At 39.7% G+C, this 23389-nt stretch overlaps 5 protein-coding genes and 1 long non-coding RNA gene across 7 annotated transcripts; 4 read left to right on the top strand and 2 right to left on the bottom strand.

Annotated features, from left to right (window-relative positions):
* The first annotated feature begins 660 nt into the window (after positions 1 to 660).
* LOC123467398 (chromatin assembly factor 1 p55 subunit) lies at positions 661 to 2648 on the top strand. The gene is made up of 7 exons (XM_045167358.1): positions 661 to 818; positions 881 to 1028; positions 1095 to 1240; positions 1298 to 1502; positions 1584 to 1956; positions 2021 to 2233; positions 2300 to 2648. The coding sequence occupies exons 1-7, from the start codon at positions 797 to 799 to the stop codon at positions 2477 to 2479; spliced, it is 1287 nt and encodes a 428-aa protein (XP_045023293.1). The 5' UTR covers positions 661 to 796; the 3' UTR covers positions 2480 to 2648.
* A 1287-nt stretch (positions 2649 to 3935) lies between these two features.
* LOC123466439 (BTB/POZ domain-containing protein 6-like) lies at positions 3936 to 8657 on the top strand. 2 transcript variants are annotated; one of them, XM_045167356.1, is made up of 5 exons: positions 3936 to 4136; positions 6125 to 6213; positions 6615 to 6911; positions 6965 to 7346; positions 7560 to 8657. In XM_045167356.1, exons 1-5 carry the CDS (start codon positions 4092 to 4094, stop codon positions 8043 to 8045), a joined length of 1299 nt encoding a protein of 432 aa, XP_045023291.1. In that variant the 5' UTR covers positions 3936 to 4091; the 3' UTR covers positions 8046 to 8657. The 2 variants fall into 2 exon arrangements, with proteins under 2 accessions (XP_045023291.1, XP_045023292.1); XM_045167357.1 differs by lacking the exons at positions 3936 to 4136; positions 6125 to 6213 and adding an exon at positions 6299 to 6513.
* Positions 8658 to 10182: 1525 nt separating this feature from the next.
* On the top strand, positions 10183 to 11487 carry LOC116927895. The gene is made up of 3 exons (XR_004396853.2): positions 10183 to 10782; positions 10966 to 11159; positions 11346 to 11487. It is a non-coding gene; the product is annotated as an uncharacterized LOC116927895 (long non-coding RNA).
* Positions 11488 to 13068: 1581 nt separating this feature from the next.
* On the bottom strand, positions 13069 to 13952 carry LOC123467403. The gene is made up of 3 exons (XM_045167365.1): positions 13630 to 13952; positions 13297 to 13491; positions 13069 to 13205 (listed from the first exon to the last, which is right to left on the bottom strand). The coding sequence occupies exons 1-3, from the start codon at positions 13678 to 13680 to the stop codon at positions 13161 to 13163; spliced, it is 291 nt and encodes a 96-aa protein (XP_045023300.1). The 5' UTR covers positions 13681 to 13952; the 3' UTR covers positions 13069 to 13160.
* Positions 13953 to 14574: 622 nt separating this feature from the next.
* LOC116927896 lies at positions 14575 to 16119 on the top strand. The gene is made up of 4 exons (XM_032934936.2): positions 14575 to 14670; positions 14743 to 14904; positions 14977 to 15365; positions 15423 to 16119. The coding sequence occupies exons 2-4, from the start codon at positions 14743 to 14745 to the stop codon at positions 15694 to 15696; spliced, it is 825 nt and encodes a 274-aa protein (XP_032790827.2). The 5' UTR covers positions 14575 to 14670; the 3' UTR covers positions 15697 to 16119.
* Positions 16120 to 16971: 852 nt separating this feature from the next.
* LOC116934194 (apolipoprotein D) lies at positions 16972 to 18535 on the bottom strand. The gene is made up of 5 exons (XM_032941781.2): positions 18057 to 18535; positions 17824 to 17957; positions 17635 to 17729; positions 17462 to 17557; positions 16972 to 17386 (listed from the first exon to the last, which is right to left on the bottom strand). Exons 1-5 carry the CDS (start codon positions 18189 to 18191, stop codon positions 17244 to 17246), a joined length of 603 nt encoding a protein of 200 aa, XP_032797672.2. The 5' UTR covers positions 18192 to 18535; the 3' UTR covers positions 16972 to 17243.
* Between the last annotated feature and the right edge of the window lie 4854 nt (positions 18536 to 23389).

Genomic DNA, 23389 nt, shown 5'->3' with positions numbered 1-23389 from the left:
AAGCTACAATCAACTCTAAATACAAAATATCACCCGCAATATCGTAGGGTCTAATACTAATAAAGTTCATCACGTCTGTTTTGCTGACAAAGTCTCACAGACAGGCAACTTATCAGCAGTGATGCGAACGTCATTTAGTGACTTACGTCAAATTTTGACGTCCAATTTTGGCCGCTAACTTTTGTTATCGGCTGATATAATATCAGCCGATAACAAAACGTACAATTATGATCCGAGTTTACGGTTTTTGCTTGTAGGGTACGGGTGAGACTTTTGGCACAAAAAACTTGCCATAATTATGTATTGCGAACCAATAAAAAGAAATGGATTAATGGTTTTAAATGATGGATTGATACTGTGTGCACGACGAAAATAGAATGTTAATAGTTAGTATCCAAGCTAAATCCATCACATCGTCATATCGATAAAAAGCACTATAGTCACGAATGACATTTCACATTTTTTGAAAGTGCTAAACACGGGATAGCCAAAAAAGGGACCTTAGACTTACACTGCTAATCTTTTTGATCATTTGTTTCTAAGATTTCTATTTTAAGTAGAAAGAAATGGAATTTTTTATTCTGTTCTAGACACGTACGCCATCTACTGGTCCGACTACACCGTTTAACTATCGATCTATACCACATCGATTAACCGGTGGATCGATGCATGGATAAATTTTAGTTTAGTTTTACCGCCATTTAACAAAGCAAGTACACGCCGAAAGAGAACTGTTACCGTACTTCTGCTTGACAGGTTCCGGCCGTTCATCATTAGCAACAAGTTCAATTGACTCATGATGGCAGATAAGGATGGAGGTATCTCTGGTTTCATTCTCAGTTATCCAGCATTCAGTGAATTTGAAATCATTGGTTTTTAGAGCCGTTTGATGAAGCAGTGGAGGAACGCGTCATCAACGAGGAATACAAAATCTGGAAGAAGAATACCCCTTTTCTGTATGATTTGGTTATGACACATGCGCTCGAATGGCCATCACTTACAGCCCAGTGGCTTCCTGATGTTACAAGGTCTGTTACCATTGATGACAATCTTGGCATACATTTTTAACCTTCTAGCATTTCCTTTGACGCCAGGCCTGAAGGCAAAGACTACTCAGTTCATCGACTTATCCTTGGTACCCATACCAGTGACGAACAGAATCACTTGTTGATTGCCTCTGTCCAGCTTCCTAATGAGGATGCTCAGTTTGATGCCTCTCATTATGATAATGATAAAGGAGGTAAACACTTGATGTGGTAGCCCTGTTACGCATTTATAAATTATTTTTTTCCATCAGAGTTTGGAGGTTTTGGATCTGTGAGTGGTAAGATTGAAATTGAGATCAAGATCAATCATGAAGGAGAAGTCAACAGGGCTCGCTACATGCCCCAAAATCCCTGTGTGATTGCCACTAAAACACCCTCGTCAGATGTCTTGGTTTTTGACTACACAAAACATCCATCTCGTCCTGATCCTAGTGGGGAATGCCACCCAGACCTCCGGTAAGTTCTGCTTAACAATGCAACAATCTCCACATAACCAAAGATTTGTAAAAATGGTAACTAACGATGATCATTCTAAAGTTTGAGAGGGCACCAGAAAGAGGGTTATGGCCTGTCATGGAATCCAAACCTCAATGGTCATCTGCTCTCTGCATCTGATGACCACACCATTTGCTTGTGGGATATCAATGCATCACCCAGAGAGAATCGTGTCTTGGATGCCAAAACTGTATTTACTGGCCACACAGCAGTTGTAGAGGATGTTGCCTGGCATTTACTTCACGAGTCATTGTTCGGTTCCGTTGCTGACGATCAGAAGCTGATGATTTGGGATACTCGCAGTAATAACACTAGCCGACCCTCCCACACAGTAGATGCACATACGGCTGAAGTGAACTGTCTGTCATTTAATCCTTACTCTGAATTCATCTTAGCAACTGGTTCTGCAGACAAGGTACTCCAATTGGTTTCCTAAATTTTTTCACCTTTATCTCAGTTAATCTTTCTTGTCCTTATAGACTGTGGCTCTCTGGGATTTGAGAAATCTAAAACTCAAGTTGCATTCGTTTGAGTCGCATAAGGATGAAATATTTCAAGTACAATGGTCGCCGCATAACGAGACTATTTTGGCATCGTCCGGCACCGATCGGCGTTTGCATGTGTGGGACTTGTCCAAAATCGGAGAAGAACAATCGACCGAAGATGCTGAAGATGGCCCTCCAGAATTATTGGTAAGTTCAAGTACCGATATGATTGTTTACAGTTTATAGAGATTAATTCGGCTGAATTGTTTGTAGTTTATCCACGGTGGTCATACTGCCAAGATCTCAGATTTTTCATGGAATCCGAATGAGCCCTGGGTCATCTGCTCCGTTTCAGAAGATAATATCATGCAGGTTTGGCAAATGGCAGAAAATATTTACAACGATGAGGAGCCCGAGACGCCAGCTTCGGAACTGGAAACTCCCACTAACTAATGCATTTCCAGTGTATCATCACCTACCCTGTTTCTCATCGTTTGATTCCTTTATACTGTCCCACGTACACGCTCATCTTTTTTAGACATTAAATTCTTTGAATTTGGCCCTTGTGCCGCTTGGAGGCGAAGATGCCAGCTCTTGTATTCAATAAATAGCTTTTCACGAGGCTACTGTATTACTCTGTTTACTAAATTAATAAGAAGCAGCATTTAGAGTTTATCAATCCTCAATCGTTCGGATTGGCAACAAATCAAAAAAAAAATAGTCGATATTTCAAAGGAGGAAAACATGCGGCCTCCTAGTTTAAAATCCTGCGTTCCAAAACAAAATTTTATGTACTGTATAGATATACATATTTTAAGAGTCTAATCCGATAGTTTAAAACTGTGGATTTTATTAATACAGACTTTCCAACTACGTTAACAATAGAATGCTGTCAAAGTGGAATTAGTAGGACATTTGAAAACGGTGCCAAAACGCGCCATTAGTGTCAACAACCCTAGACTGTTATAGCCGGTAGAGCTGCACGGAAGAGTTTTTGACCCTCGCCTTGGAATGCCTGTGAAAGACAATCATGACCCCTAGGACGTATTCCCGTGATGGACGGTTGCCAAAACTTCCTACTAAACTGGCTTCTTCGTGATTTTTCTGTTTTGCTGCATCATCACACAACAAACATTTTCCCGATAGGTCTACATGATAGATTTTAGAAAATTCTTGTATACAACATCCTCGTGCGCAGTTTATTTTTTAATAGCCTTTCGGTAATAAATAACGCACGTTTCGGACGTGGTAACCCATGTTTTGGTCGAATTCTAACATCCTAGACAACTTCACCGCATTCTGTCATATTGAGATCAAACTGGATGGTACCGATTAATTAATTTGCTGATTGTTTCCAAATGAGACACAAAACATCCTTGACGCGTGGAAATGCAATTGATCCCTCATTATAGATTGGATCTCTCGATTAACAAGCATAATATTTGTGTTTATGATTTCACAATAAATTAAATTTGGTTATTTTCCCCGAGGGCTATTATACTTCTAAGGAAATTGTATGGTAGTTGTTCCCCTATCTTCGCTTTATCCCAAGTGCATCTTTTTTATTAAACCCTTTCACCTGATTGATCCGCCAAGCTGAAATATGCGGGATTAGCCGTTCGGTGTGAGCATAGTATGGAAAGTACGAATTCCACAAATACTTATTGCCAATTGTATGCTTGTCATGCGGCCTACGTGAAGTGTTGACACCGAGCTTCTGTTCGCAAATCTGAACGATGACTAATTAATTTCCCCCAGTTTTTTTTTTCGTATTCTTATAAAAATTCTATTTTTAAGTTCAGCACGTCTGGGGGCTAGTGGCCGGTTGAGAAACGGAGACTATAAACGATGGCCGAGCTTGCGCACTCGGTTTCACGCGTATTTTCTGCTCCCATGGGCTCCTGGACTGAGTTCGATGTCGAACGAGAGACGAGCAGTCGATAAGGACAGCTCTGCATGTAGTCGATCGAATCGGTTCAGTCCTCATAGACTGGTTATAACTAACTCTCTCTTCTAGTTCTCTTTCAAATGGTACGCATGATCACGCAGGAAGACCAAGAAACATATGGGATTATCAGCATCAAAAAAGAGGACATCTGCTCTGACCAAGGTACAGTTAACCCTTTTCTTTCAACCACATCTCCATATACTTTAGCTTTTTGCGAATCTGCGTTAACACACCTTCGTGCATTATTTGTCAAGAATAGGACGCAATTCATTCGATCCTTCTTTGGTTGTCATTATCCTTTGATTTTTCGTGCTATTCGAACTCTAAATTTGCAACTGATTGTAAGAAGCGAAAAAAATAGCTTACATACCTTACGTAAAAATGCATGTGTATCATTGTAATAAGTTCCAACCGGCAGCCGGTACTTCTTGAGATCGGAACTAACCCGTATATTTGGGTCCAGTAAGAATGTTTTACCTTGAATCAAGCTGACCTTGGCCTGTTTTTGTGTCAACGATGAGTCCATGCTATTTCCGCTAACGTTGCAACGCAGCCCTTGTAGTGGAGTTGTTATGGTTCGAAGGCTGGATCAGGCAAAGAACCGATCGTTAACTGGAGCCAGCGCGTGACCTGACTTGCGCGCTTCTGTTTTCCTTTACTTCACTTGCATATTGCCATTTGAAGGAACTGTTACTTACGCAGTAGAATACATCTCCCCGCTAAATGTTGTATAGTGGGAAAACGTATCAAACAATTGCAAAGAATATGAATTAGGAAAACCGATATCGTTTTATATTCATCCCGTGGTTAACGTGAATTTCCAGAGCGTGAGAAGTAGGCTGGCATTGACGAGGTAGTAGCAGCTATTTTAGGTTCAGACAACTGTTCCGGATAAATCAATGCGCTTCAGCTTCAGCTATATGCAAACGATAAGAATCCAAACTTGGAAAAGAACAACATTTCAGCAGAAAGCATGCGCAATTAAGAATGTTAAACATTTTACTGTAAAAAAAGAAACAATTTTGCTTTCGGTACAGAGCCTGTTTGTTCGCACATGGCATTGTACAGATGAAGCTAGTAAACAGACAGTGAACAATCCTCCACACTATCGATCCGCCATACCAAAAGATTTATTACGTGACATATTCGTGCTGTGTAATCTTTTTTTCCTTTTGTCTCTCTTTGTGGTGTAAAAATCTTTGTTTCTTTTCCTTTTTTGGGTATTTTTCTTTGTTGGTTAACATACGAAATTACATTGATTAATTTGTAATATCAAACTGCACAGATTGCACGAGCAAATGGGTGCACGAGTTCCATATTTGTTTACAAATTTACAATATCACTTGTATTGTTATTTTTCAAAAACATTTTATTTTAAAATAACACTTTCAATCACTCACGCAGAGCAAATGTTTCATACATATGAGAGTGCGCGTCATCAGTCTTAAGATTTTCAGTTCCCCATTTAAATTTTCCGGTCGAATAAAGCAGGAAAGGTCCATTGATTTCAGTGTCGGCGCCCACGCCAACCAGCCCTTTCCTTCGATATTTTTTGTTTTCTTTTTGGCGTAAAAGGGAATAAAAATTGAAATAAAAATAAAATAGGGACTATACCATCTCAAGCTCAACGCAGGGTTATTTTTGAACTCACGCTGGCTGAAGAAATAGGGAATGATTTCATGTATAAGCGGTTAGCGAGGTTGGATACGCCGAGCAAAACAATCTATCGTGTCATCAGTCATCTCGAAGCGACGGCTATTGTTACATGAATTCCATTGTTTGCATCAAACCTATAAACTAACTGGAATGTAAGGTCGCATTATCATTCACCGTTTTATTTGCTTCTAATACGAATTTTGTAGCACACAACTTTTTGCAACAACAGTTGACCCAGAACTAGTTTTCAACGAAATTTTCTTTAGTAGAAATATGGGGCACGATATCAAGATCAGGGCGTTAAAATTCCAGACGCTATTGACGTCTACCTTTTCATCCCTTTTTTTTTTTTTACGCCGAAAACACCTTAGTTACGAACCCGCGGGTAGATGATAATCAATTTTGACTTGAACTTGAGTTCAAATCGCTTCACAGACTTCAGTGGAGTTCGAACGGGCCATTAACGTCAGTGTCATTTTTCTTTTTTTCTTCAGTCTAGTTTTTCACGCGCCAAAGCAACTAAGGACATTAAAGGAACCATGGATTTTAGCGGTCAACTTGGAACACTTCATTCGCAACACCGGTTAGCATTTTTTTTTTTCTTCTATATCGATTGTTTGTGCTGTGTGAAAAACGATAGCGGATGCGTTAAATGTATTTCCCAAGGTGACTGTTTTGCAATTATGTCTCCCTACCCCCATCGTGGCGGCGTATTCCGACACAGTCTAAAATGTGTGGGAGATCGCCTAAATGTGGTAATGGCCACCGACAGTGTTTGGACAAGGGAAGTTTTTGCTTGTTACGTCTATACAATCGTCCTTCCGTGTATTTCGGGAAACATGAGTTGGCTATAGTTTGATGACGGTGCCCTGGTTTTTCTAATGTAATAGTGTAGCCTCAGTAAAACACAGAAGTTGGTCCCACATGAACTTCAATCGCCCCTTGTAATTAACAAATGTTGAACAAATTTGTGGCGCATTGCAGAATGCAGACGGATTCAGGAAATGAGTCGGCTGGATCAGAAGACGATGACGACGTCATCTTCCATGTTGGTTTAGAGACGGTGATGCGAATACCAGCAAGAAAATCGATTCTTTCCAACAAGAATGAGGTCTTTCAAGCAATGTTCTGCGGGCCGTACACACAAGCTCGTGAAAACCTACGACGTCGTCAATTATCGTCCAACGGTGACTCAACGCCGCAGCCCAATCACTTAACGTCAACTCCAGATCAAATTTACGATCCAGATGTTGACGGAAGAGCTTTCAAGAATCTGATCAGGTAATGGGGGCACTGGGCCTAGATCTAAATCAATTTTTAACGCGTTTTTCTAGTTTTCTATACGGTGAAACCGTAGAACTTCGATCGGTAATGACAGCTCTCGAAACCCTACATGCAGCCGAGAAATATCTTTGCGATGGATTAATGAAGATCTGTGCCACATATTTAGTGGGCCAACTCAATCCCCAAAACGTACTATTCATCTATCAGAGGACTTCCATGTATCCCGAAGCTGACCACCAGCAAAGCCCGTCTTCCAACGTGGACAATCGGCCGAGTGCCCCACCATTAGAAGACTGTGGCGCGCCTGGCGGAGAATCTCAGCAGCAAAATGCAAATTTACAAACGCAGTCGAGATCGAGCTGGTGTTCGTTTTTGCTGAACAGCTGCCTCGAGTTTATCGACAAAAATGCATCAGCCGTTCTTTGTTCAGAGGTAACAACTTGCATATTTGTATCAACAAAAAACATTTTGTACCACTCCAATGCAGTTAGAGGGGAACGCTGCTAACTATTTCCATGCAAAGTTTTCTTTCATACGTTAGTGGTTTATCTTCAAAGTCCAGCAATAGTTTCATTCGCTGGAGGCAACAAAACACGGACTAGTCAAACTAGGATAAAAATAGAACCTTTTTCATCTTTATTTTAGGAATTTGAAGAACTGGATGCGGTTAAAGTGGAGTCTATCGTCAGACGAGACGGACTTCATCTAGAAAACGAAAGTGAAGTGCTCAAGGCTCTGATACGTTGGTCCGTTTTCGAATGTCATCGTCGCCACTTAGATCCCAGGGCCAATAATCAGCGACACGTTTTAGGTCATCTGGTATGGCACGTCCGCTTTTGGGTGATGTCAGCCAACGAGTTGCAGCAAGCAGCAACGATTTTAGAAACACTGGAACCTGGAGAGCTTATTGAAACCCTGCGAGCGTGCAGCACTAATCAAGACATGGTTAACAGGTTGAAAGATCCTAGTCATTTCCCGTTTATTGTTACACAGCCAAGGATATACCTGAGTTCCAGAGCTGCTACAGTTCATTCTGGGTCAAAAGAACTGAACAAAAATATGACAACTTCAAGTTCAAAGACCTGTCTAACAGAGAAGTTTTTTATTTGTCTAGCCTGTATTTTTGAATGAAAAAAGAAATATTCAAAAATCAAATCTTCAGCCAAATGTATAAGTATTAATTCCTTCAATTTTATAGAAAGGCTAATTTTTTTTTTAAACTCATTGTTTGATTCTGAATGCCTGTTACGGTTAACGTTTCCAGTTGATTTTCAAAATGTTTTCCCTCTTAAAATATGAACGAAACTAAAGTCACAATTCCCGAGTGAAATTTTTGCGATGTGGATGTCTATACCGTTGGTACCTTTCATTACATGTGATTGCGCATTATAATTAAGTTATTAGCTAAATTGTTTGCCATGGAATTTGGTTGGGAGCCTCCATTTTAAAAAATTGGAAAATAGCAAGTCAGACGAACGATTTCGTTTCAACACCGAAATTTGTTTAAATTCTTCGTTTTTGTGTGTGCACCTTATGCAAGTTTGCCGTTCTACACAGCTGTTGATTTAATATTTTAATGATTGCTATTGAATACGTCATATTCGTGATTTGTTGATAGCTAAAAATGTTGGGTGTGATTGCATTTAGCGTTTACATCCTCGCGATCCAAAACTATATGCAAACTGTTACTTGCTTATTACCTTTCTGTATAACCCTAAATACACTGACCACTTTGAAAATGTGCCACGTTCGTCGAATTCAAAATATATCCACATCTTTCTTCTTCTCTCTTTGAACTTGTCCAACTCCATTTGCTTCGAATACCGCCGTACGTCACTCGCTGATCTGGTGGACTAACATTTCAGAGTTCATTAAAATTAACAAGGTGTTAAGCTCTAAGTTCCTTCCACGTTACATTTGTTTCTGTTATCGCTATTAACTGGTTTTCGTGCTGGATCTGTTTTATTCGCCTCAAATCTAACAGTAGCCTATCCAAATTCCAAGCATTACCCTCCATCATTAAGATTACCTTTTTGACAACCAGCAGTGGAGAAGCTCAATTCAATTTGTTCCTTCACTTCAACGGACTTGCCTTCTAAGTTAAGTAGATTGAGAAAGGGACTTTTCCTGATTAATTGGACATCAAAACATAAGAAAAAAAAAACAAAAAAAAAAGTTGAGAGGTAGAAAAAATTGTCTGGAAGTGGACAGAAAGAAATTAGGTCGATTCTGGGGCGTGGAGGGGGGAGGTGTGGGAAGTATAATGTAACACTTGTGACGGCTTGTGACGAGATACGGACAAACAGGACGAGGGCCAAAAATCACGAAAATGGTGGGACGTCTTTGGACAGCCTAAGTGTGGTGTCGAAACGCTGTTGTCTGTTGTCTTACTGACAGGTCTTCCTCTGGGTAAACGATAACTATTCTTACCAAGCCTCTATACGGCAACGGAGTACTACCCTGACGCTGCACCTTACCACGTCATGATGTATGCGACCCGCAGACACCCCAGTAAAGGCGCCCAAGTGCTGAACGGCAGTATGATGCAAAAACATTCGCATCTCCCACGCAACTCTATTTCATTTTCTCTAACTAAATACGACTAAAGCTACGGTGTATTACACAACAATAAACAGTGGCAAAACAAGTTCTAATTTTTTTAGACTAATCACGGTTGAGCGCCGTCGGGAACTGCCCCCTAGGCCATGCCCGTGCTCCTTTTTGGCCCGTAGGCCGAGGCGGAAGTTAGTTCCTCAAGTCAGGACATTGATTCGAACGAATTCGAATGCAACGAGCACTAAGTACGGTCACAGTATTGGAGGCATGACCGTGTGCTTGGTTCGTGGTTTGGAGTTACAAGTGATAGGTGCATGCTGACGTGATCTTATCGCGTCGGGGTACCCATTGAGCGGGCGCGTGAAATGCGGTCTACCGACAACCCACAGTGCTACTGAATATTTTTTTGTGTAACACCACATGCACATGCTATCACTCGAACCACTGCACCAACCCGACAAATCGCATACTTACCCTCCATACTTACCTCGGGTTTGCCTTCTCTCTTTCTGCCCTTCTCGCGAAGAAGCATTTTCCATCAGGTGATCCAGCATCGGATCCAGCGGCGTACTGTCATTTGGTATAATTTGCTATAACGCCTAGGCCGGAAAAATACAAATACTGACCTTCCAAGCTGTTTTCCGTTCGCCTGCTCCCGTCTCTGCATCCCTGCATCCCTGCAGCTCTTCTGTAGGAGGAGAGTCACTCCTACATTAAGGGAAAATGCGTGCCGAAATTTCAATAATGATACAGCAGTTGTAGGATTCACCGCTAGGTGGCGTTTGTCATACAGGTCGGCGTTCGTCACGCAGATTATAGCGCAGCTGTTACTTTTGCCTTCTAGGTAAATAAGTTATTATTTTCTAAAGGTGAAACAAGAAAACTTGAAATAGCATCCAAAATGTAGTTGGAGGGATGATTGCTATTTGTTGTTTAAAAAATATGTATTCCCATTAACACAGAACAATGATATGTGGCCATACCCGCAAGCTACGTGAAGCCAGATAAATTTTTGATCTACTTAGTCAGGTGTATCTAAAGAAATTTTTGAAATTTACATTTGGCTGGTGAAGTTATTACACAAAGCCTGAAGTGGTGCACTGCTGGAGTTGCCACGCAGGCCTGGCATATGTCCCTTTTTGTGGTATTTCCCGTTTCTCTGTCTTTTGAATACCAACGTTTGGTGGTATATGTATACATTTACTGTGGTTTTATAAAGTATGTAACTATCTTCGAAATATGTTTACCCTGCTCGCCCCAAACGTGATGAATCATTAGGGAGGATAGTCAGGATACCCGACATCAGCAACACGTACGTACTAGTCTTAACGTGTATTTTGGCTGATTAGTCCCTTCTTCTTGAAAAGCTTGTTTCGCTTGTGCCTGAGGAATTATACCAACTTGTAAGCCTCATTCTCTGTCACTAGAGGGCTAAATCAGTAAAGAAAATGTGTTGTGTCAAATTCAAATAAACGTTTCCGATCATTTTCTACAGACGACTTTGTGACGAGACAGAAATTACGTTGCTCATACGTTTACATCCCAGTCGAAAGCCTGAATTCACAACGACTTGCAAATAGAGTTTCATTGAAAACGGACGTAGATCTCTTATCTCTGAAAAAAAAAAAAAAAAAGATGTTGCTGTCTGGAATTGTGCGAACAACTGCGGTAGAAGAGGCCATCAAAAAGGTAAGGCAATCCATCGCGCTCTTCCCGTAATTGAAAATGTTGTAAATCAGGCCTATCCTGAATGCAGTTGATGGCAATTTCAATCAAATGTCATTTCTCGATATGTTCATTTCAGATGACGAGACAAATTGAATTTTAACAATGAACTCATCGAATTTTCTTCTTTATTTCTTTTATTCGCAGCAGAAGTTAGTGTCCCCAATGCCAGCTAAATCTCCGAAATTGAAATGGATGGCCATTGGAGGCTTCGTTGTGGGTTTCATGGCAGTTTTGAAATACACCGGCAACCTGAACAAGGCCTTCTTCATTGATTGGTTTAAAGAAATTCCAACCGACGTTAAGCAACGTGCGGGTGGAGGCATGGCCGAGTCACCAAGCGACGTCAGACTACCTCCTGGATCGCGCAACAACTAGGTAAAAAAAAAACCGTACTACGTAGCTAATTTAATTGACTACCAAATAGTTAAACTTTTAATGCGATCTTTTGTTGTTGCAGAAGAGCTTTATGGCTGCGTTCGAGTAAATCCGAAACCAAATGTCCTTTATTTTTGATTTTTTTAAATATAAATTGTGTTTCCAAATTCTCACTTTTATTTCTTAAAGATATCGTCTATGTGTACATGATTGCATTGAGGTTGGAAAATATATTCAGTTAAAAACTACGCAATCTTCGTTTAGCTGTCACATTTTATCGACATGTATACGTCACCTTGGCTTCACCGATTCGCAATGAATTTCTGTCGTTGGAAGAAAACCTATTACGGTGAATAAACAAGAGCATATACAGATGCCGCTTAATATAGCCGGATAAAAATATTGTGGTTCGATAGAAGCAAGTATTCGACTGCTTTGTGCAATTCTTAAATAGCTTAACATGATAGTGATTTGATACATTTTTCAATCACGGCTTAATTACCCCTTAATCATTCATTCTCTTGTGACTGATAACTCTGATACTGTGAGGCAGAGCTTCACTTCTGATTATTGCCTTGCGGCAACTCGATCGATTCTTGATTGCTAAATGCCAAACATAAACGTTTCCGCGCATTCTTTCATGATCGTCGAATGATCGACGATCGACATCGTCTCTTCATCGAATTAAGCTGTTTTTTTCTACGAGCATTGTCGAGTCCTCATTCCCGTTCCAGCGTTTCGACGAGTAAGATATCACATCAAACGTCACTATGGCCCAGTGGTTCGCATACAACAAATACACCGACGAAATGATGAAGGTAAAATAGCCGTACAATTTTCATATCCCTCCATGGGACCAGCTTTTGTTATTTAAGTGACACTTAGTAAGTATATATTTTTTTAAAAAATGGGATAGATAATGCGAACGCAAGGCTTCAAACGAACCATGACGGGCGTGGTGATTGGTTCGCTGGCTGCATTGTTGACGTTGAACTACAACAAGAAGAAACAAGGAACTTCCGAAGGCTCGCAGAGACACTAAAAGCTGCCGGCTTGACGTCCAAGTCGGTGAGTTACGGTTGCTGCCACACATAAATGAATCCGATGTCCATTAATTTTAGAATTTACGGCAGGGTTAAATCGAAAATTTCAACTGGACTTGACCAGAAGGAAGAGCAGCTCATATATTCATTACTATATACTCTTGCGTCTCATCGTTGTGCCTTGTAACATTCGTTCTTTGAATTTCGTTGCCGCGTTCTTTACAAGAGCTAAAATAAAAATAATGTAGATCAAATGAACACCTGCGTTTCAAAATTTGTTGTAGCACATTTTTACGTCGACAAATAATGTACAGTGCTGGTCGTCTTGTGTTTTCTGTATGTCTCAATTGCATCCAATCAAAAGGCTTTTTATCGGAACTTGTCGTATTCCGCAACCAACATAAATTAGGATTTACTTTCCAGCAATTTTGTTTAATTTTATTTATTATACCGTACATCAACACAAATTACGCACAGCCAAAGATATGATATGAGCGTACGAGCACGTATGAGCGCAAGAGGTTAAAAAAGCGCGCATCATCTCTTATTTAATTATTATAGTGGCTTCCGTTCCAGGGGGTATTATTGGCTGTGAAATACAAACACGATTATATAGGCTATATAACTACAAAACACTTTTAAAGACATATTCCATGAACGTAAATTCGGAGTGGGCATACGCTTTGATTTGATGAGTCGGACTTGTCCGTCTGCTGGTGATGCGGAGCTTCGTGTGTTTTACCGTCCCGAGCCAACAGAAGTTCAGCGAAGAATTCCCTGTTCAGATTGCCGCTGATTTTCATAACACCCAAGAAACCCAAAACAACGCCTCCGATCGCTGCCCATTTCAGCCCATTTTTGACTGAAGGGGTTCTCTACATGAATCGGGAAAAATGGCGAAAGTCAAGCATTCAAACTTTCAAACATGTTTAAACGAATTTTCAGCAAGAACAGATGCAGAGCGTCATGTGTAACCAGATACATTATAACGTGTGAACGAGAGTTTTACTTACCATTTGGGTATCATGAGCAACATTAGTTCGCTTTAAAGTCGTAAAAGGCATCTTATTGTCTCAACGCAACGATAACTATGACTATATCTATCCATTCGCTCTTGAAGAGACTTTGAGAACAACGTCTGTCGATCGAGGCTTATTTTGGTGAAGACAATTGAGCGTTTGGGGAATAGTTTCCCCGATTAGGAACACTAACGTAAAAGTGACGTCTATATGTTTGTTGAAAATAGCCTTATACATTTCCATGAGATTACATTGTGTCCGATGGTAGGACGAATAAAGAAGTGGTTGGACGTTTTGTTATTTGGGTAACGCGATTTCAGCGCCCCAACGGGTTACAACCAAGAACGTGACGTCTTTTAACGTGACGCAAAATCGAATTCTTTTGCCGGATAGAAAACGCAATACCCGCAATAAAGCCAAAAATAAAAACACAAACAAATAAAACTTCAAAGCAAAATAACAAACATTTCTAGTTCGTTGACCCGGCCGTTTGACATGGAACAATCAGACGCAGCTTGTATATAGGTCTTCAGCCTTTCGGTTGTTTCATATCTGTTCGGTCTAGTGCAATCTGCCAAATAAATCAGAAGAGGGGTTGTCCAGTGCCTCTGTCGCGGGGTAGAGCAATTAAGATGTGGTCGTTTCAAACGTGTCCCGCGCTGGCTAATAAACCAATCTTTTAATGGTATAGTTCGATGAGGGCACAGAAGATTAAAAAAAAAAAAAAAATGACACTCACCCACATACCTGCAAGATTAACTACACCAATCAGCGAGATTCATTCGGAAAAGGATCGATACATCACCACGAAAACACCACTGTGGAGACTGTCAAAATATAACGCGGTAGTTATGAATGTCAACTAGTCAAAGGCATCAATTTGGTTTCACGACTTTGAAACAACACTGTCGATTCCGATAAGATCGTTCGGAAGTGAAAAGGGACTTGACCTGTCCGCGTCCTGCTCCAATATAAATAGGAGCCTCTTCTCCAGCAGCTGCCCAGTTTGTTTGCGACCTCATTGACTTTACAAAGGTAAAATATTCTTCTTGCTTTTCTTTTTTGTTTCCCCTTTGATTATAATGCGAAATATTGTTTGTTTTACAGATGAAATTGACGTTGATCCTTCTCGTTTGCTTCGTGGGGGTTACCTACCAACAAGGATACGCGTGGTCACCTTTCCATCGTCACTCACCGCGCCTTTATCTGTCCAACAATTACCATGAAAATGACCGCCAGCTCCCTGCCAAGTCTGCCTACGATTTTGAGGTATAGGATGTGGTTATCTTAAAAATGTTCATAAACTTTCGCAATAAATAATTTTCATTTTGAAAAACTTAGTTAGCAGATTCTCTGGCCACGTATGACGATGATGAAATTGCTTCTTCACTATCCGACGTCCAGGCGAGAATTCCGTTTGGCAGCGCCAGGAAAGCGCAAAAGAAATTTTTCGTTACCAGCGTATTTCCCAACTCGTTGTTCCCGTTTAACTTTCGACCTGTGACCGTCACAACCTTAACCACCACCGCCCTTTCTGTCATAACGTCAACGGCTGTGCTTGCCACCGTGCAGTCGTGCATTCCTGCTGCACAGTTCCTTACTCAACAAGCAGCGGGAGGCCCCATGGTATTTACGACTGCTTGCGGCCGTCGAAGACGCGGCATCGACCAGCCAGACAGACAAATCGAAACACAATTCGATGATTCGATATCACCGACTGCAGTTTTACCGTATTGAATATTTCGCAGTTTATTATTGATTCATAAAATGACGTCACTTGTGTTTAGATTGGCCACAAGCAGCGTCGCACCCAGTTTTGACGGGTATGACGATGTCCAGCCGGAACTAAGGTCGTCGCAGACAAATCTTGAAGAAGACCAGCGCCAGATATTTCGTGTTGACGCGGGTAACGCGCGTCAACGTCGCGGCTTGAGCCTGGTACTGACTGTTACGTTAACCTCCACATCCTACTCGTTTTCCACTACGACCCTGAAGAAAACGGTGAATTTGAGTGGGACAGGACAACTGTCTTGTTTGCCAGCAGGTTTCGCAGTATGTTAGGCCACCGAATCTTTATATTTTCATCCCCCCTCTTTTCATGCATTTTTGTTTTTGGTTTTCAATACTCTTTACAAACTTAGCCTTTGTCAAGAGATTTCATTGCTTATGAATTTTTCGCTTTTTTTTTTTATCGGGGGTAATAATCTCTTATTTATCTGTTCAATTTCGCATGACATCCAGCTGAATTGGCTATATCCTCGGATTGCTGTCCAGGATGGTCAGTTCGTGAAAGTCTGAATAATTAATTTAATTAGAAAACAATGACAGTTATAATTAACATCTCCGACATTTTGTTGTGAAGATACAGAAGAAAATTTTATGTATCCACTCAGATTGTTTTGTTTTTTTTCTCCTTCTGTTTCTTGCTTTACTCCACGAAATGTGTGCACAAGAAAATAGTTAAATACACCATTTTTTAACATTCGGATGAGTAACATCGTAAATCAATTCGTTAATCGACTCTTAACGACCAATGTTTGAAACCTTCGTTAATTTATGTCTGATACTTAACGTTTAGTTTGAAAAGTATTAACGCAAAAGAACTGTGGCATGTCCGGTATTAGACTATAGTGCAGGAAAATCTTGACCTTTCCACAAACTGATACGTATAAGATAAACAGCTGACATTTAAGTGCACCCATAGCTAACACTTGACAGCCGTTACATATTCATCTTTCTTTACGTAACGCATCAAACTGGAGAACGATGAGGTCGTCGCCCTCCATAACGATCGTATTCGTGATGAAAACTGCCCTTGTAGATATCATTAGTATATATCCTTGTACGGTTTTCAACATGATTGTCTTTGCGTCAAATGGAAATCTGGGTTTTTACCAACGCAGAAGTTTAATGGCTTCTCTTCTCTGATTGTTGCGATATGCACACCCTGTTTGGTGCTATATGCTATGTGGTTTTTGTGGGATTTTCGATAGAGAGATATAAAGGTGAATAGAAAAAATAAAAACAATGGGAAAAACCCATCGATAAAAATCGTATGTTGCGTACGGTTTTAGTTGATGGGTCATAAATAAAAGCTATTAAGCGTCAACGTTAGGTGATGTATCGTCTCAGAATTAATTACGACATTTTTCGAAGGTCTAGAAGGGTCGGTTTTTTTTCATGTACGATATGCTTGTTCAATAAGCAAAGGCTCCATACGAAGCATTAGAAATGGGAAAACCACGAGTTAGCCAAACAACACCTCAGCATTTAAACAAAGAAGGTGTTACATTGACATGCTTTGTGTGCGAACAAGAAAACAGAAATTCACGGATGGCCATTATCAACTGTATATTGTGTTTGTCTTGTTTTTCATCGTATACATATCGTTCGACAAACAGGAAGACTTTTCGATATTTATATTGCATGTACCGTACACTGCCCACCGAAGCTACCTTCCACAACCCACCCATCCGAAAGTAACGAAAGAACAATTCTGATAATATCCCAAAAGTCATGAATAAAGAGCGATTATGATCTGTGGTTTCAGATTGCCGCATTTGATTGACACCTCGTTAATCCCTACGTCTAAACAGAAAGGTACGTCCCTACAAAATTGATGGGCAGTCTTTCTGGTCGACCGGAATCAGATTGCTCGCTTTGAAAGGTCCTTTGGCGAAGAACTGCGAGTTGACTGTCTCCCAAACAGTTGCTGGTAGTGTCGTTTGCTTACCCAAAACCCAAAGTTGTTCTTTAAAGAAGGGCAAAAAAAAAAAATTTATCATTGATATTTTCACAAAATATTCAAGAATAGTTTAACTATCACCTTGTCGGAATCCGGTGCAAAGAGGATTGCAACTCCAGGCCACCGCGTAGTTCGTGTAATCAGTGGAGATAATCCAGAAACGAATGGGCAAAGTTGCTGAATACAGAATTTTATTTTTCATTCAAGATCCATTATTGAAAGTAATCGTATTAAAAAAAATATATATATCTTACTATTCCAGCTAATGACGGGAATCTGAACGACGAATTTGCTCAATTCACCGTAGTCGAAATAAGCATTGCCTGCAGCCACTGTAGCGCCACCATCCCTGTTGCATAATACAAGAGCAAGTCGTAGTATAACACTCAACTCACGAACGCTTTTAATCAGTCGAATTTCGCAAGAACAGAAATGAAACTTACGTAGTACTGATTCCCTTGAAAGACATCTTGAGAGCACCTTGTCTCGAAGGCTTTATGTCCACCACAGAACACCTGGTGTCATCTTCAAAAGCCGACGGATACCGACTGATCTCGTACCACCTCGAAACGATGAACTAGACACAACAACAACAACCCAGCGAATCGACCAGGATCGTACAAAAAACATCTTCAACATTAAACGAACATTTAAACTTTTGGACATTCAATTTTACCTGAGCTGGATTAAACCGAGCCTGCGTCGCGTATTTTGGGCATTCACCGGGTAAAACTACCTGGCCCATAACCAGCGATGGTATTCCGACAGCCAGAAATGCAGCCAACGAAATGAATGCACACAAGTTTGCCATCGTCGCTTGTTTTGATGTTCTCCGGATAACAGACACCAACGGTTTAGTGCAGACCCAAGTGTTGCACGTTTCTTTATATATATACAGAAAGACGAGAATTCACGCCTTCCACCTTGGACCGCGATAAAACGACGCTTCTAGCACTTGGGTTAGTAACCGACGTATAGGGCAAAGAACCCCGCTGCGTTTGGGAATGGCGGGAGGGAAGAATAATATATTAACATTTCGTGGTGGGACGTAATTGTTTCACGGATCGCTGGCTGGCGAGACCCTCTGGTTTCTTCTTTCTATAAGCAGGAGGTAATCAATTCAAAACTGAAAGAGTCTTCCCTCTTTGTCGAATGCTATCGAGAGGCACGATCACGTTGTTTCTACCTGCAAAGTCCTCCTCGACATTGCCTGCAATCCGTCTCGCTCGTCGTCATCACGCCCGCATCAGAGGTCGGAGCAGTTGTTTCACGCTGAGCGAGAAAGGACCCACCGCTTATTCAGCTGGAAATGGGCATGCATGCCACATGTAGTTTTTTTTAGAAACGAAAAAGAAAAAAAAACAAAACAAAACAAAAAATCGTGTTTGTTGTTATTTCAACCTTGAAGGTGGAAATGAAACCCTTGGGGTTACGCGGCCAAGTCGCCGGTACATCACACACATCAACGCGCCCGATCGATTTCAGTTTCGTTGTATTAGTACCAGACAAAAAAACACACAAAAAAACAAAAAAACAAAAAACAAAAAAGAACTCGGCGGGTGTGTTTTCATATCTTATAGCCTATCTTATTGAAGGAAGCGTTATTTATATCCTTGTATTAAAATCCTTCTGTCCGAACATCGGGAATTCCTGCCTCATCGATATGACGCGCGGTTGTAGAGGATGATTTATCGATTCAACCAGTCAGGTTTATTTAGATGAATCGTCAGATAGGTTTTATCTCGATGGAAGGGTTGTATTTTTTTTCCCCCCGTCCTTCACCGTGTGCTTGTAAACGAAAAATTCTTGTATAGAAGTAACGATCCATCAGCCATTTTCTTGATGCTATTTTTTTATTTTCTTCTTCTCATTTGAATACCTATCGACGTTTTTAGTACTTCAGAAATGTTGGGAATGTGACAGAAAATGTTTATCGTTTTAATTTCACTTTTTCTTTTGAGGGAGGGGGAGGTGATACGTCCTTGATACATCGACACGTCACGTTTTTGCACGGATATAAATTTGGAAAAATATCACGAAATCGATTTTTATTTTTTTGCGTTTCGCGAACCATAACCCACCTGCAGTGCGGCTGTTGCTTCGATCCCCAAAAACGGGCTAGAACTATGCAGGACCTTGGTCGGCGACAGGAGAAATACTTGGCTGCAGTCGTCGTCTTTCAACCTCAGGGTCTTTAACTGTGTTTTCAAGGCTGAATAACAAATACCGTCTGTTCAACTGTGGACGCGGAACCTTTTTATTTTACTGCCGCATGCCCATTCTTAGACAACGATGGTGGATGTTGCAGGCCAGACCACCAGACTATAGTTCATGGTCAAAAACGAGCTGCTCTGTCCAGCTCAACGGAGAGCAGAGGGGTAGTGGAGCAATGAGGATACCCCATTGTTGCGTCGTCCTGGTGAAACAAGTTGAACACACCACGTTGCTTATTGAATGGCATCTTTTAAACTTTCGATGTGAAAAGCGATAAGGTGTAAAGAAACCCGGATACATCGAAACAACTGACGGTGGTCGTGAGGTTATACCGATAGTCATGTTTATTTTTTAAGACGTTTATATTTGTCAACCTGCATTTGGAAGGATTCCGAATGCAAATTTTAGTTTTGATCCGGAAAAATGAAATAACATGGAATCTCACATAAAAGCGATGGTCATTTTTAAGGCTGAGACAATGATGTCTGAACGATCCTTTCCATCCTTTCGTGTTGGAAGACAATTTCAATCAAGAATGGGCAACAGAAAACATTGAAAAGTACAATATAAAGTTAAACTGATGTTGATTTCTGTATTATGCCCCCTGCAAGAGTCTATATGGGAGAAAATAATGGCCCAGTACCATCAACAGCGCTGAATTTATTTTTGGCATGTGAACTTGTTGACTTATTGCTTTTCAAGCTTTGTGCAAACAACGGCTTTACTGACGATGCTTAAATGATGAGAGATGGAGAATGTTGATTGTCCATTCTACCCTATTTATTGCTAACCGAAAAGGACCAATGAAATTGTTATAGAGGGAGTTGGCCAATTTGATCATCTTCTCTGTATACCTTTGTAGTTTGTGAGAAACGAAGAATAAATTCAAAAGAATCGAAAAGACAAGGTGATCCCAGGCAAAAATCCGACACAATTAAATGCATGTTTTAATATTGTGTTTATATTGGCACACTTTAGGACGATATAAATTATGTATTGAATCATACTAAAGTCTAAAATATAATTTTTAGATAAAAAGAATAATGAATTGTGTCCCACTTGTGGTATACTAGCATAAGTAAAATAATAAATTGAAACATGGAGGAATTGTACTCAATGCGTATCGAACTTCGGACCTATTTATCGGTAGCCGTACGTGCTACCAAGTGTGCCACCTTCGATAGTAGTTGACCCAAGAAATATCTATCCAAATTCGATTCAAGTGCTTTAGGTGATAGAAAAATTTTGGAGATTTTTTTAATATTTGGAAACATTTGATTTTACGTGATAGAATTTGGTTTTCGAACATCAACGATTCATAAAAATTGATTTTGTGAAATTTATAATGATAACTTAACTTAATTGAATTAACATAATAATTTGAAACAGAGAAATCGACATTATAAAGTTAAACTTTCGTATTTATGCGGATACTTGGAATAGAAGTGGCTAAACAAAATAAAAATACCCTGAAAAATTGGTTCTTCCCAACTTTCCAAGTCCATAAAATATTCGGGGTATAATCTCGTTTATTCGGTTCAGGCGTTCACAAGTCCAAAAAAATTATGGGATATTATTTGATAATATAATGAATGGTATAAACACCTCCAAAAATTTGGGAAAATGTAAAAATTTTGCTTTTTCTCATTATTCCTGGGTTGCTAACCCCGAAAGAATTATATCCTTTTTAACAGTCATATAATAATTTTCCAAAATTTTACGCACTAATCACATCTATGCACTATGTTAACTTTTGTTTCATCGGTGTGAAACACGATCTATTGAAAACTATAATATAACTCATAATAATTGACTTCTAATAATATATACATTAAGCAATAATTGCCTCCGCCTTGTATCAAACTGCATAATATTACTTTTTTATCACATTTTATTACCAGTTTGTAAAGTAACAAATAATTAATTTTGATAGTATGCGATTTATTGAAAACTAGCATAATTAATTGCTTCTGTTTTATTAGCATGTATTAAATTGCATATTGTTACTTTATGATCATACTTAATACAAACTAGTATGATAAAATCAGGCTAATATATCATTAATTATACTAGTATGCGATTCATTGTAAACTTGTACAATTAATTGTCTCAGATTTTTGGCTGGGATAGGCAAACTTTCTGTCATGGCAGTCGCTGCAAGCGCTCCGGAATTCAACCGGTCTAGAAAATTGCATTGTACATCCCGAAATACTAAAAGTTGAAATTGCATTGTTGACTTGCGATGCTATTTGACACTGCTGTCTGATCTCCGTGTTGCAGCGGTTATTACATTCCAATTTTTAGTGTTTCTAAAGTTTACTCTAGGAGAAAGCCCAACAAAGACTTACACTGAAATATGCCCCACCCCTTTCAACGGAACTCGCAAATACCTTAACTTTTGTGTCATATATAGTATATAATATACTCTTCGAGTTTTCCATTGAAATGCAGAACGAAAAGCAGCTCGGTAAGATTTAAGAGGTTTCGAAAGTCCCCAGAATATGTTGGCAGAGAACATAACTGGCGCTGCGTTGGCGGAGTAAACCGGTGTAAAACTGACACAGTGCCAAAGAAAAGAAGAATATAATCAAACTGGGACACAAAGCTTGCGCTAAAGCGCAGATCACGATCGCCGATTATCCTCTATTGACCAATGCCACGTTACAACTGCAGATACACAAACTCAAATACATCATATGTACCCGCAAACTGAGGCCATGCTCTGACATGCCGAATGAAAAATACACGAAAAACGTTTGATTTCGAATGGACGGGAAAGAAATTTTGCGACCGCATTATGGACGTAGACTACTTTGAACTATCTTTAGTTTACTCTTACGAGAACTAACCGTTGGTACATACTTATTGCAATTTAGAAATAACAAAACTAAGCGCCTTCACTCCGTTCGTGAAGTTTCCGATAGGGTTCGGCCCAGGTTACTATTGAATCGTGGTAACCGTATGCTCCTGATGTGAGTTCGTGTATGCCAACATGAAAACAAAGGGCATTTTTGTGATCCTAGTTGAATTTTAAGTCTAAATCGTGTATAGTTTTCAATATTAGTTAGTATTCTAAAAGAAAATAAATGGGACCAACGTGTTGCTGCCGCGCCAGCAGTAGCGCTCCGTTTTCTACATTTATTTTAAAAACCATAAGCCTCACGTTAAAAAGAACTTGCGTATCGTGTTGTGGTTTAATTACGAATCGAAATCATGTATTTTTAACTAAATCTAAAATTTAGCCAAAAATGAAAAAGTGAGAAGGCTAAATCGTGTATAGTTTTCAATATTATTGAGTATTTTAAAAGAAAATAAATGGGACGAACGCGTTGCTGGCGCCCTCATATTTTCGTCAAAATCTGCAAAAATTGACTTCTCTGAAAATTCAATAAAAACACTCACGTTATACTCAAAATTAAACGCTGATTCCGGCTGGAATACTTTATTTTCCCATTAGGGGAGGGTGGGGCCAATTGAAACGCGGAGCAATTGAAACAAAAATTCTAGCTCTCTACGTATGACAGCTAGAGTTTTGAAATAATTTGGGGTAACAGAAATGGGGACTTCTTATTTTTAGTAAAAAGGTCAAGTTGATGGTCCTTAAAGTTTTTTAGTTATCCGTAAAAATTAAAATTCAGACTTGTCTGACTTGTTTGATTATTTTTACCGTTTTATTTTTTTAGTTTCACCTATTAATTTTCTAAAGAAAATATAACACCATATAACATATTATTCTACATTCATTTACGTACATACTTATTACATTTGTTTTATCATAAACGTATTTTTTATGTT

The sequence above is a fragment of the Daphnia magna genome, unplaced genomic scaffold, assembly GCF_020631705.1.
Source record: "Daphnia magna isolate NIES unplaced genomic scaffold, ASM2063170v1.1 Dm_contigs186, whole genome shotgun sequence".
NCBI classification, from domain to species: domain Eukaryota; kingdom Metazoa; phylum Arthropoda; class Branchiopoda; order Diplostraca; family Daphniidae; genus Daphnia; species Daphnia magna.
Note: the sequence above shows the minus strand (reverse complement) of the source record. Positions and strands in the feature narration are given on the sequence as shown.

What these genes read in the sequence shown, in the direction of transcription:
- LOC123467403 (XM_045167365.1), bottom strand. Translation starts at nt 13,680, where the DNA reads ATGCCTTTTACGACTTTAAAGCGAACTAATGTTGCTCATGATACCCAA. An exon ending in TTGCTCATGATACCCAAATG is followed by an intron (nt 13,492 to 13,629) that starts GTAAGTAAAACT and finishes CGATTCATGTAG; the next exon opens with AGAACCCCTTCAGTCAAAAA. An exon ending in CCGACTCATCAAATCAAAGC is followed by an intron (nt 13,206 to 13,296) that starts GTATGCCCACTC and finishes TGTATTTCACAG; the next exon opens with CCAATAATACCCCCTGGAAC.
- LOC116927896 (XM_032934936.2), top strand. Translation starts at nt 14,743, where the DNA reads ATGAAATTGACGTTGATCCTTCTCGTTTGCTTCGTGGGGGTTACCTAC. An exon ending in AGTCTGCCTACGATTTTGAG is followed by an intron (nt 14,905 to 14,976) that starts GTATAGGATGTG and finishes TGAAAAACTTAG; the next exon opens with TTAGCAGATTCTCTGGCCAC. An exon ending in TCACCGACTGCAGTTTTACC is followed by an intron (nt 15,366 to 15,422) that starts GTATTGAATATT and finishes ACTTGTGTTTAG; the next exon opens with ATTGGCCACAAGCAGCGTCG.
- LOC123466439 (XM_045167356.1), top strand. Translation starts at nt 4,092, where the DNA reads ATGGGATTATCAGCATCAAAAAAGAGGACATCTGCTCTGACCAAG. An exon ending in GGACATCTGCTCTGACCAAG is followed by an intron (nt 4,137 to 6,124) that starts GTACAGTTAACC and finishes TTTTTTCTTCAG; the next exon opens with TCTAGTTTTTCACGCGCCAA. An exon ending in CAGCCGTTCTTTGTTCAGAG is followed by an intron (nt 7,347 to 7,559) that starts GTAACAACTTGC and finishes TCTTTATTTTAG; the next exon opens with GAATTTGAAGAACTGGATGC.
- LOC123467398 (XM_045167358.1), top strand. Translation starts at nt 797, where the DNA reads ATGATGGCAGATAAGGATGGAG. An exon ending in TTATGATAATGATAAAGGAG is followed by an intron (nt 1,241 to 1,297) that starts GTAAACACTTGA and finishes TTTTTCCATCAG; the next exon opens with AGTTTGGAGGTTTTGGATCT. An exon ending in ATGGCCCTCCAGAATTATTG is followed by an intron (nt 2,234 to 2,299) that starts GTAAGTTCAAGT and finishes AATTGTTTGTAG; the next exon opens with TTTATCCACGGTGGTCATAC.
- LOC116934194 (XM_032941781.2), bottom strand. Translation starts at nt 18,191, where the DNA reads ATGGCAAACTTGTGTGCATTCATTTCGTTGGCTGCATTTCTGGCTGTC. An exon ending in TTCAAGGGAATCAGTACTAC is followed by an intron (nt 17,730 to 17,823) that starts GTAAGTTTCATT and finishes ATTATGCAACAG; the next exon opens with GGATGGTGGCGCTACAGTGG. An exon ending in TTGCACCGGATTCCGACAAG is followed by an intron (nt 17,387 to 17,461) that starts GTGATAGTTAAA and finishes CCTTCTTTAAAG; the next exon opens with AACAACTTTGGGTTTTGGGT.